Source organism: Muscardinus avellanarius (genome assembly GCF_963383645.1).
Source record: "Muscardinus avellanarius genome assembly, chromosome: 10".
Taxonomy (NCBI): domain Eukaryota; kingdom Metazoa; phylum Chordata; class Mammalia; order Rodentia; family Gliridae; genus Muscardinus; species Muscardinus avellanarius.
In genome coordinates this window covers 94557683-94569678 of record NC_137796.1, presented here as the reverse complement: position 1 = coordinate 94569678, position 11996 = coordinate 94557683, and the positions used below count along the sequence as shown (strand labels likewise).

Below are 11996 nucleotides of genomic sequence, written 5' to 3'. Positions count from 1 at the left end.
GGCTACGCCGGCCCAGAGTGCACTGCGCGGCGCCCCGGCGGCCCTCCTCCGCTCACGCGCAGAGCGGCGCGGGCGCGGGCGGCCCCTGGCGGCCCCTGGCGGCACTGCAGCCCCGGCCGCGCTGTTCAGCCCGCGGGGCGGGAGGCCAAGGCTTACCGCACAGATGCCATCGGTCCCTTAACACCAATCGTGGACACAAAAAGGAAACGTATTTTTATTTCTTCTCCAAAAGCTCTGCCGCACCCTGGTTTCGCCACTGCCGCTGCCCTGCTTATTGAGCAATTGAAAGCGCAATTGGACTACGTCTTTGAACCAAGCTTCGTGTCAAAGGACAGTCTTTCGTTCCTGCCCCAAACTGCCTGACACCAAAAATCTGATTGGAGTTCTAGGATGGCGGCTGTGACCTGTCTGGCACTTTGGTCATATATGGTAAAAGTTCCAGTATTACAATTGGGATCAAACTCTTAGTACTTGGGAAAGATTTGAGATACTTTTCTTTTTTGGGGGGAAGGGTAGGTAACTGGGAATTGAACACAGAGGCATTCTACCTTTGAGCTACACACCAAGCCATTTTTATTTTGAAACACGGTCTCATTAGGTTGCTGAGAGTCTCACTACTTTGTTGAGGCTGTCCTTGAACCTGTGATCATCCTATCTCAGCCTCCCAAATCTTAGGATTACAAGCATGCTCCACCACGCCCATTTTTCAATAGCATTCTCATAGAAAGATGAATGATGCCAGTTTTCTTTTTTATTATTTCTTTTTCTTCTTCTTCTTCTTCTTCTTCATTATTATTATTATTATTATTATTATTATTATTATTATTATTGGTGCTGGGAATTCAACCCAGGGGCATTCTACCTCCAACCTATATTCCCACCCATTTTTTTTTTATTTTGAAACAAGGTCTCACTAAATGGCAGACGTCTCTACTGGTGTACTACCACACCCAGCAATGCTGGCTTTCTTATACTGTCCAGCAACCCACCAGCTGTCCCTCCGTCCTTCCAGTGCACTGTGCTATGGTCTCATCCCCTCCATTCTCCCCGAGACCCTGTAATCTCTTCTACATCTTAAACATTCATCTGGCTCTCTCCCTTAAAGCCATAAACATGCCTAAGTTTCTCCTAGTCTGTTTGCAAGGCGGAGGGGGCAGTACTGGGGATTGAAACCCAGGGGCATTCTACTTCTGAACTATACTCCCTGCCTTTTTAAATTTGGAAGCAAAGTCTTGCTAAGTTGCTGAGTGTGTCCTTGAACCTGTGATTCTCCTGTCTCAGCCTCCCAAGTACTGGAATTATAGGCATGTACACCAAAAATAAAAACAAAGCCAAAGGCCCTATCCATTATTTGTTTGTTTGTTTGTTTTGCAGTACTGGGGATGGAACCCAGGGGCATTCTACCTCTGAGCTACAATCCTATCCCCCCCCTTTTTTTTTTTTTTTTGGTGGTACTGGGGATGGAACCCAGGGACATTCTACCTCCGGCTATACTCCCAGACCTATTTTAATATATATATTATTTGGACACAGGATCTCACTAAGTTGCTGAGAACCTCACTAAGTAGCTGAGGCTGGCTTCAAACCTGCACAATCCTCCTGTCTCCACAAGAACAGGGATTACAAGCATGTGCCACCACACCCGGCCCTTTTTTTTTTTTTTTAATTTTTGAAACAGGTTCTCACTACTTGCTGAGGCTGTCCTCAAACCTGCGATCTTCCTGTCTCGGCCTCCCAAGTGCTGGGATTACAGGTGTGCACCACCACACCGGGCCTGGCCATTCCCTTTCTTTTTCATGGCTCTGTCTCCTTTGCTCATCATTTGAACACTGGTCCTTAGGGTTCTCTATTCTTGACCCACTCTTGACTTTAAACACCAAGTTTTCAGAGTTGATTCACATGACAGGCTTTAATTCCCACCTGCATCCAGCCCTGGCCTTTTCTCTGAGCTCCGCGGTCCTATATCCAGTGGCCTACTCAACATTCCTATTTGATGATCTATAAGCACGCAACCTCATTCTCTTCCTGTGTATATCTATTTCAACTGCTGACTCCAATCCCGACTAAGCCAGGATCCAAAACCTCTTCCCTTCCTACCCAATCAGGCATTCACTGAGTCCTTGGTCATTTCTTTTTTCTCCTATGTATAGATCCAATTTCGTTTCCACCGCCTCTACCACACATTGACCTCTTGGTCGTCACCCTGCCTCTGCTCTTGGCCTCCACGGGTCTGTTACTCTCTGTGCAGCCAGGCTGGGACCATACCGTCCCCTTACTACTCAGACCCTTCAGTGTTCTCTTCACCGGAGGGGAAAATCCACATTGGTTACCAAGGCCCTGCTATCTCCATTGCTTCCTAACTCCATTCTCAGCATGATTCTCCTGTGAGAGTCCTCTGAGGTTCACACCATACTGTCCCTTCTGTCTGCAGCACCTTCGTTTCTGCTTCGCCTGCTCACCCTGCAAGACTAAGCTAAGTTGTTCTGCTCCACAAGACTCTCTTAGCTGTCCTAGCGGCCCAATGTCCAAGCTCCTGGAGAAGACCCAGAAGATACCCCTGAAACATAAACCCAGTACACAATTACATCATTGACAGGGAAATGGATGGAACTGGACAACAGTATGCCTAGTGAGATTAGTCAGTTGCAAAAAATAAGAAATTGAGTGTTCTCCCTAATATGCGGAAGCTAGGGAGAAAATGGGTCTATAGGAAGAACTCTAGACAAAGGCAATACTATAGACGCACAAATAAGGGGACCTAGCTGAGGGCGATGGGAGGAGGAAAGAGGGAAATTTCCTAATGTACATCACGTACAGTAACAAACATATCAGAGTCAACCACTAAGCCAGACATGAGAAGGGAGAGAATGGGACGAGAACTGGGGAAGGCCCAAGTGGGTGATGTGTGCAGGTATGCCTCCACCATCTTGTGCCCCATTAAGATGCATGACTATCATGCACCAATAGAAAATTAAAAAAGTAAACCCAGTACCTATTGCTCATATCAGTCTCCCCCACTAGACTGTACACTTCTCCAGGGCACGAGTCTCAGAGCAACCATCTTACACCTATCCTGTCAAGTATATGCTTTCTTGAATAGCAAAGGAACTGGAATGACCGCCTGTCTCTGCTGTTTTCTCAGCTCTCGAGCCATGACAGCGTATGATCTGGGCAATGGAGGCTGTCTAGGAGTGGGAGATGGTGAGGGGTGAAGGGAGAGTTAAGGTAGGAAACCTTAATTCTCACACATGTTTCTGCATGTGTGAAATTACCAGCGCCAGGCTCAGTATCATGTGTGGGGAGGGGAGAGGGGAGAAGGACGGAAGCGGGAGCTCACCAAGTGCCGTGTGCGCGTATTCCCCATCACGCTGGACTGCAACGCACCAACAAAGCATATTTTAAAATAAGATAATGGAGCCGGGCGTGGTGGCGCATGCCTGTAATCCCAGTACTTGGGAAGCTGAGACAGGAGGATTGCAGGTTCATGGCCAGCCTCAGCAACTTGGGCCCTTCACAACTTAGACCATTTCAGAAATCACATAGGGCTAGGCATGCAGCTCAGAGGTAGAATGCCCCAGAGTTCAATTGCCAGTATCACATGCACAAAAAAAGATAACATGTTTCTCAGGGTTATGAAGCAAACTAAATTTTTGTGGAATTGGGTGTTGTGGTGTACACTTGTAATCCCACTCAGTACTTGGGAGCCTGAGACAGGAGGATCACAGGTTTGAGGCCAGCGTCAGCAATTTGTAAGGCCCTCAGCAACTCAGTGCAACCCTATTTCAAAATAAATAAAATAGGGCTGGGGGTGTAGCGCAGAGGTAGAATGCTCATGGATTCAATCCCCATTATCACCAAAAAAGAAAAAGAAAAAGATTTCTTCCTCTCAAGTCACTTCAGCCAAGGTGAAGAGGATGAGCTCAGCGGCGTCATGGACTCAGTGACTCCAGTGGTGATCCAGGTGCTGGTGCCCAGGGCATGCTGAGAAGAGCGGCATGTCGAAGTTAGGATGTGTAGTGGGCTTCATATTACTTTCAGAATACATGCACAAATGAAGTAAAACAAATGGCATGAAAAAGTATATTACATATTAGTATACTAAGTTAACTGACATTCTTATGTAGCCATTATTAATTAAATATTACAATTGCATAATTGCTTTTGAAAATGCGTTGAACAGAATGGAGAAAAAAGAATAACCAAGCAGAATCTATCAAAATAAATATTTATTGACATTTAAAACTTTATGTACACTTTTAAAAGTAAATGTGCAAATGTGGGGAATATAAAACCTCTACCCCCAAACTAAGTATAAACAAATATCCAAGAACAGTAGTGCCACCACCATCAGAATAAAATTCTGTCTGGATGCATACAAATAATTTTTTTTTTTTTTTGAGTATCGGGGATGGAACCCAGGGGTATTCTACCTCTGAGCTATATCCCCAGACTTATTTTTTATTCTTTATTTTGAAACAGGGCCTCACTAAGTAGCTGAGGCTATCGTGAACCACAATCTCCCATCTCAACCTCCCAAATGCTGGGATTTACTAGATTGCGCCGCCATGCCCAACGTATTTTTATTTTTTGAAATGGGGTCTTACTGAGTTGTGAAGAGCCTTGCTAAGTAGCTGAGGCTGTCCACGAACCTCGATCCCCTGGTCTCCACCTCCCAAATGCTGGAATTATAAGCATGAGCCACTATGCCCCGCCAAATAATCATTATAAATGTCATTCGGATATTCTGCTTTATACAGTTATAACTTAAACGTATCCAGAGAGTGTGTCTTCCTCTAACCTATAAGTAGCGGTATATAAATATATTTCCATCTTTTTGTCCAGCCAGCAAATGAGAATCTGTACCAGACCACTTAACAAAAGACCACTGTTGGCCAGAGGCCGGCGGAAGGAGCGCAGTGCATTGACCTATGAGTAAGTCCCAGATGGCAATCGTTCCCGAAGTCAAGACGGCTGCTGCAAAATGGTCCTTTACGTCCCCTTCTAGGAACCTGACACCAAGCAGAGAAGAAACAGTTCAGATCACATGTCAAAAGTTCTCTTTAAAAAAAAAAAACAGGCTCTTGCCGGGCGTGGTGGCAGCATTCGGGAGGCTGAGACAGGAGGATCGCGGTTCATGGACAGCCTCAGCTACTTAGTGAGGCTTTTTGCAACTCAGTGAGAATTTGTTTCAAAATAAAGAATAAAAAAAATAGGGCTGGGAGTATAGCTCAGAGGTAGAATGCCCCTGGGTTCCATCCCCAGTACCACACAAAACATAAAATAAAAATAAAACAAACAGGCCCAAAGCATGCTATCAGAGCACTCGCTGTACCTGTGAAGGCCTGGAGGGCTGTGGCCAGGGTGCTGCACCCCACCCAATCCGTGCCGCTCTCTGACGTGTCTCAGAACCATGTCACGCTGGCTCAGTGGCTTGCCTGCTTCTCCTTACACTAACCAAACTCAGCGTGACCCAGTAGCTTTGCTCTTCATGTTTTCTCTCCCCAGCAGCCCTATCTCAGATCCCAGCATTGCTGGACACTTGTCATCACGCGGGCTTGTCACCGCCATAGGCCTCCCAAGTCAGCTGGCTGAAGCGGCACACACACTCCACCCCGCTACAGTACGGTTTTATCTTCACAGCACTTTTCACCAGGTGAGATTATCCTATATCCCTATTACATACACTTGTGAGCATGATGAAGAGAGATCCGATTGTCTTTTCAAGACAAGGACTGCAGTCAGCTACCCAGGTCTGAACTCTAGCTTTATAATGTGAGAGTGTTAACGTCATCAGTAAGGGAGGGATAGGTGGACATGGTGGTCCACGCCTCTGATCCCAGAACTTGGGAGGTTGACACAGGAAGATGCAGGTCCAGGTCAGCCTCAGCAACTAAGTGAGGCCCTATCTGAAAACAAAATAGGGCTGGGGATGCAGCTCAGTGGTAGAATGCCCCTGGTCCAACCCCAGTACTGCAAGAAAAGGGAGGGGGAGGGAATGATAACAAGGGAACCCATTTTATACAACCTGTTATGAAGTTCAATGAAACACTTCAAATAAAAAATGCAAAAGCTTAGCCAAAGCCAGGCATGGTGGCACACGCCTATAATTCTAGTACTTGGGAAGTTGCGACAGGAGTATCACAGGTCTGAGGCCAGCCTCAGCATTTAGTAAGAACCTCCATAACTTAGTGAGATCCTTTTTCAAAGTAAAAAAAAAAAAAAAATAGGGCTGGGAGTGCAGCTTGGAGACGGAATGCCCTGGAGTTCAATCCCCAGTACTACAAACAAACAAACAGCTTAGAAAAACACATGGTGCACAGGAAGTATCCAGTTAAAATTAGCTGTTATTACTGCTCACCATCATTTCACCAGCAGGTTGCGAAGCCGGGTGCATAGTCAACCCCGTTAATATTCTCCAAATGAGCCAAATATATATATATATATATATATATATATGGTGGTACTGGGGTTCCTGGAAGCCCTTCTACCTCCGGGCTACACTCCAAGACCTATTTTTACATTTTTATTTGGAAACAGGGTCTCCTAAACCAGCGCGGGGCTGGCTTCGAACCTGTGTGATCCTCCTGTCTCTGCCTCCCAAGCGCGGGGATTACAAGCGTGCACCACCACGCCTGGCGAGCCAAATATTTTTTACCCCTTGCTCCCCCCCCCTGTGTGTGTGTGTGGAATCTAGGGACTTTTCCACCTCTGGGCTATCCTCCCAGACCTATTTTATACTTTATTTGGAAACAGGATCTAAGTTGCCAAGAGCCTCACTAAGTAGCTAAGGCTGGCTTCGAACCTGCGCGATCCTCCTGTCTCAGCCTCCCAAGCGCGGGGATTAGGAGCGTGCACCACCACGCCTGGCTTTCCCACCCACTTTGTAGTTAACCTGTACTCCCCCGAAGCTCCTGGCACCCTCTCCCGAGCCCACACTGCCCTTCCATCCTTGTGCTCCTACTAGGGCCTGTCTCTGTAGGCTGAACAGTAGCCAGGAGTTTCCTCTTCTGACTTCCAGGAGATTAAAAGTAATAGTGCTTTGCTATGTTCTGAGTGTCTATGTTCCCCCAAATGTATCTGTTGAAACCCAATCACCGATGTGATAGTAACTGAAAGTGGAGATCCTGGGAGATAACTGGGGTTAATGCCCTTACGAAGAGGTCCCAGAGAGCTGCCTCACCCCTTGTAACATGTGAAGACAGCGAGGAAGTGCCACCCACGAAAAGTGTCACCAGACACTGAATCCGCCAGCACTCTGATCTTGGACTTCCCAGGCTCCAGAACTGTGAGAGCTGCGCTTGTTTTGTTACAGCAGTTCACATGGACTAAGATGCTTCCTACAGCACGGGCACCAAATAGGCTTTCAAGGCTTGCTGAAATAAGTGGCTTTTATTTACTTTTTTATTTTTTGGTGGTACTGGGGATGGAACCCTTCTACCTCCAGGCTACACTCCCAGCCCTATTTTATATTTTTTTTGGATACAGGGTCTCTTAAGCCAGCAAGGCTGGCTTTGAACTTGCACGATCCTCCTGTCTCCACCTCCCAAACGTGGGGATTACAAGCGTGCGTCACCACGCCCGGCGAAATAAGTGGGTTTTAAAAGTGACAAAGGAGCCGGGCGTGGTGGCGCATGCTTGTAATCCCAGCATTTGGGAAGCTGAGAACAGAGAATCCTGGTTCGCGGACAGCCTCAGCTACTTAGTGAGGCCCTCTGCAACTCAGTGGGACCCTGTTTCAAAATAAAGAATAAGGCCGGGCATGGTGGCGCACGCCTGTAATCCCCGCACTTGGGAGGTGGAGATAGGAGAATCGCGCAGGTTCAGAGCCAGCTGTGCTGGCCTAAGAGACCCTGTTTCAAAAATATAAAATAAGTCTGGGAGTGTAGCCCGGAGGTAGAAGGGCTTCCAGAAACCCCAGTACCACCAAAAAAAAAAAAAAAAAAAAAAAAAAAAAAAAAAAATGCTGGGTGTGGTGGCGCATGCTTGTAATCCCCGTGCTTGGGAGGCAGAGACAGGAGGATCGCGCAGGTTCGAAGCCAGCCGCACGTGCTGGCTTAGGAGACCCTGTTTCCAAATAAAAATATAAAATAGGTCTGGGAGTGTAGCCCGGAGGTAGAAGGGTTTCCAGAACCCCAGTACCACCAAAAAAAAAAAAAAAAAAATATATATATATATATATATATATATATGTGTGTGTATATATATGTGTGTGTGTGTGTGTGTGTGTGTGTGTGTGTGTGTGTGTGTGTGTATATATATATATATATATATATAAAATAGGTCTGGGAGTGTAGCCCGAGAAGGGCTTCCAGGAACCCCAGTACCACCAAAAATAAAGAAATAAATAAATATTTAAAAAATAAAGAATAAAAAAAAATAGGGCAGGGGGTGTAGCTGAGGCTGAATGCCCTTGGGTTCCATCCCCAGACCCGCAAAAAAAAAAAAAAAAAAGGAAAAGAAAAAAAAAGACAAGGAACTGCTTGGCCAAGTAGTTATTTTCATCCTCAGTTTCTAGGCCAATGACTATGGTTCTCTCTTCATATCCAAGAAGCAAGTTCTGTGTGTAGGCACATATGGCAGATAATGGTTCTGATATTTCTTGTTCAGAACATCTGCAGGAGTGCCACAGTGGCAGCCCGGTGTGGTGGCGCACACTTGTAATCCCAGCGCTTGGGAGGCGGAGACAGGAGGATCGTGCAGGTTCGAAGCCAGCCTCAGCTACTTAGTGAAGCTCTCAGCAACTTAGTGAGACCCTGCTTCCAAACAAAGTATAAAATAGGTCTGGAAGTATAGCCTCGGGGTAGAAAGCCCCTGGGTTCACCCCCAGTACCACCACCCCCCAAAAAAGTGCCACAGTGGCTAATGGCTGTGGAGAGAGAATGTCTTTGGGAACGAGCAAGCTTTATACAAGGTCCAAAGAAACATGCACTGAACTATCAAGTTTCCTTATCCTTGTGAGTTATTAAAGCTGGACTTTGTTCATGTTGACCTACTGTGTATATTTTCAATCGTTGCTAATTTCAAACATTAATAAAGGCAATCCTTAGGAATCACATGTTCAGATGTTGCTTGGTTGATCTAACAGCACAGAAAACTCTTCAGAGTCCAATAACTATATATTACTGGCATCAGTTAATAGATAGGTTGATAAATATTTATCAATAGGTAAATAACAATAGCCTGTACAATGGAGGCTTAGTCATGTTTGGTTCCTAAAGTGCATTTAAGTTTTTAAATTGCTGGGTGTGGTAGCTCACACTTGTAATCCTAGTACTTAGGAGGCTGAGACAGGAGGATCACAGGTCATGACCAGCCTCAGCTACTTAGTGAGCCCACCCCACAACTCAGTGAGACCCTGTTTCAAAATAAAGAATAAAAAAGAGGGCTAGGGATGTAGCTCAAAGGGAGAATGCCTCTGGGCTCAATCCCTAGTACCAAACAAACAAACAAATGAAAAAACCCCAAAGCCTATCTGAGCCCATACTGGTGGAGATCAGGATACAGGGAATCTGAGCTTTGACTCAAATCCACTGACCACCACTTTTGTATTTTTAAAGTACTGAGAATTGAACCCAGGGGCATTCTACCTTTGAGCTACACTTCCACTCCTATTTTATTTATTTTTTATTTGAAACAAGGTCTCATTAAGTTGCACATGGCCTCACTAAGTAGCTGAGGCTGTCAGTTAACCTGCGATCTTCCTGTCTCAGCCTCCCAAGTACTGGGATTATAAACAAGTGCCACCACGCCTGGCCAATCATTAGCTTCTTAACATTATTTTCTTTCTTTTTTGTAATGATGATTGCACCCAAGGGCAGTCTACTTCTGATCTTCATTCCCAGTCCTATTTTATTTTTAGTATGAAACAGTCTCACTAGGATGATAAGAACCTCACTACTTGCTGAGGCTGGCAGTCAATCTGTGATCCTCCTGTCTCAGCTTCCCAAGTACTGGAATTAGAAGCATGCGCCACCCCACCTGGCTCTTAACATTCTTATTATGATCTATAGTAGCTCATATTTTTCATTCATCAAAGTGAAACAAAAATATCTAGCTGTTTAGCTGCAACAGTGCCTTCCCAAATGTCACAGCACTGAGCGGCAGTCGCACACTTGCCTTCCGGCCTGCCCTTGTGGAAGGCAGTACAGCATCACGCCCGCGCTCAAGGTCGTCTTCGGGTTAATCACAATCAGCTGAAACACTGGGCTTCCTGACGACTCACTCTCTTTGGCACAAGGGTGACTCAGAACAACAAACAGGAGCCCCTAATTTAGGAGAAAAACCAATGAGCAAATACATCACTAAAAGCACGTTTGGAGCCAAGTGTGGTGGTGCACACCTGTAATCAGAGTACTTGGGAGGCTGAGACAGGAGGATCATAGGTTAAAGGTTGGCCTCAGCAACTCAGTGAGCTGCTGTCCCAAAAAAAAAAAAGAAGTGTGTGGGGGGGAGGTGGAGCTCAGAGGTACAAGTCTTCCAGGTGCAATCCCCACTACAAAAAAAAAAAAAAAAAAAAAAATTCTCAAGATTTAATGGCTGGCTTAACTTTTTTTCAGACAGGACCTGCTAACGTTATCACTGGCTGAACTTCTGGTTTCTGTAGCACAGGGTCCCCAGTTTTTTTCAGACAGTCTTGCAAAGCATTATTCTAGCTGACTCATCAATTTCCTCATTAGTACTATTAGTACTTTATCTCACGCCATGCATTTTGGGAAATGTTGCATTAAGTACAGAGGACATAAAAACATGTGTAGTAAGCCCTCAAATTAGAAATGTTCATTTCTAAGTTGTTTTTGAAAATTCAGAACATATTTACCCATAAAACAATCTTCTAGGTGGAGAATACAACCACTTCCACTCACTCACATACTATCTATCGTTGATTCTGTGCCACAATCATATTTACAACAGAAACTGTATTTTCAGTGAAGTGAAAATATTTACTCTCTAGTCTTTTATGCCAATCCCCACACTAAACAACAGTTCACTAGCTGGGCACGGTGGTGCTCATCTATAATCTCAGTATTTGGAGGCTGAGACAGGAAGACCTGAGGCTGAGATCAGGTTCTAGTACAGCCTCAGCAACTTAGTGAGACTATTAGCAACCTACTGAGACTGTTTCAAAACAAAATAAGCCAGATATGGTGGCACACACCTAGTAATCCCAGTACTTGGGAGGTGGAGACAAGAGGATTCCAGGTGTTTAGCCAAGAGGATTCCAGGTGTTTAATAGGGCCCTATGAAACTTAGGCCCTATTAAAATCAAAGATAAAATGGGGCTGGGAATGTGGCTCGGAGGTAGAATGCCCCTGGGATTCAGTCTCCAGAACCATACAAAACAAAAAGCTAGGATTAAGATCATGTGGCCAGATTTTCTAAGATCACACATCGCTTGTGTTGTGCTGCAGATAGGCTGGGGAAGTTGCACTTTTTGCTCAACGGGGCACCATGACATAGGAAGTCAGTCTCTACAGCATGAAGCCTGCCGCCAGCACTCCTGTGGCTTCACTGGTAGGTCCTCAGGCACTGGACACTACCTCCTCACTCCTGGACAACTACCTGCAATCTGTTCAGACGTCAAGGCGAGACTGTCAAGCAACTCCACTAACAGTTACGTTGGTAAGAAACTATGCTTGCTTCTACAAGAGAACCCAAAGAGGAAAACATGTGAAGGATCATTCAGTCATTCTAGGAGTATTCCTTTATATCATTTTCCCCCTTTTGGTACTGGGTACTGAACCCAGGGGCATTCTACCTCTGAGCTACACTCTCAGCCCTATCTTATTATTATTATTTTTTTTTGAAACAGGGTCTCACTAGGTTGAGGAGAGTCTAAGTAGCTGAGGCTGATTGTGAACCTGTGATCCTCTTGTCTCGGCCTCCCAAGTACTAGAATTACAAGCATGCGCCACCATGCCTGGCTATCCCCTTTTTTTGAGTTAGGGTCTTACTAAGTTGCCAAGGCTGGCCTCAAACCTGTGATCCTCCTGCCTTAG

At 45.6% G+C, this 11996-nt stretch overlaps 1 protein-coding gene across 1 annotated transcript in view; it reads right to left on the bottom strand.

Moving 5' to 3' along the window:
- Positions 1–4798: 4798 nt before the first annotated feature.
- LOC308268818 (partner and localizer of BRCA2-like) overlaps positions 4799–11996 on the bottom strand; it is a gene marked incomplete at both ends in the record, with an annotated part of 33084 nt that continues 25886 nt past the window's right edge. Inside the window, 2 exons of the mRNA XM_080703923.1 lie at positions 4799–5009; positions 10111–10265. Coding sequence (XP_080560049.1) covers positions 4799–5009; positions 10111–10265 — 366 coding nt within the window. The remainder of the gene's footprint in view (positions 5010–10110; positions 10266–11996) is intronic.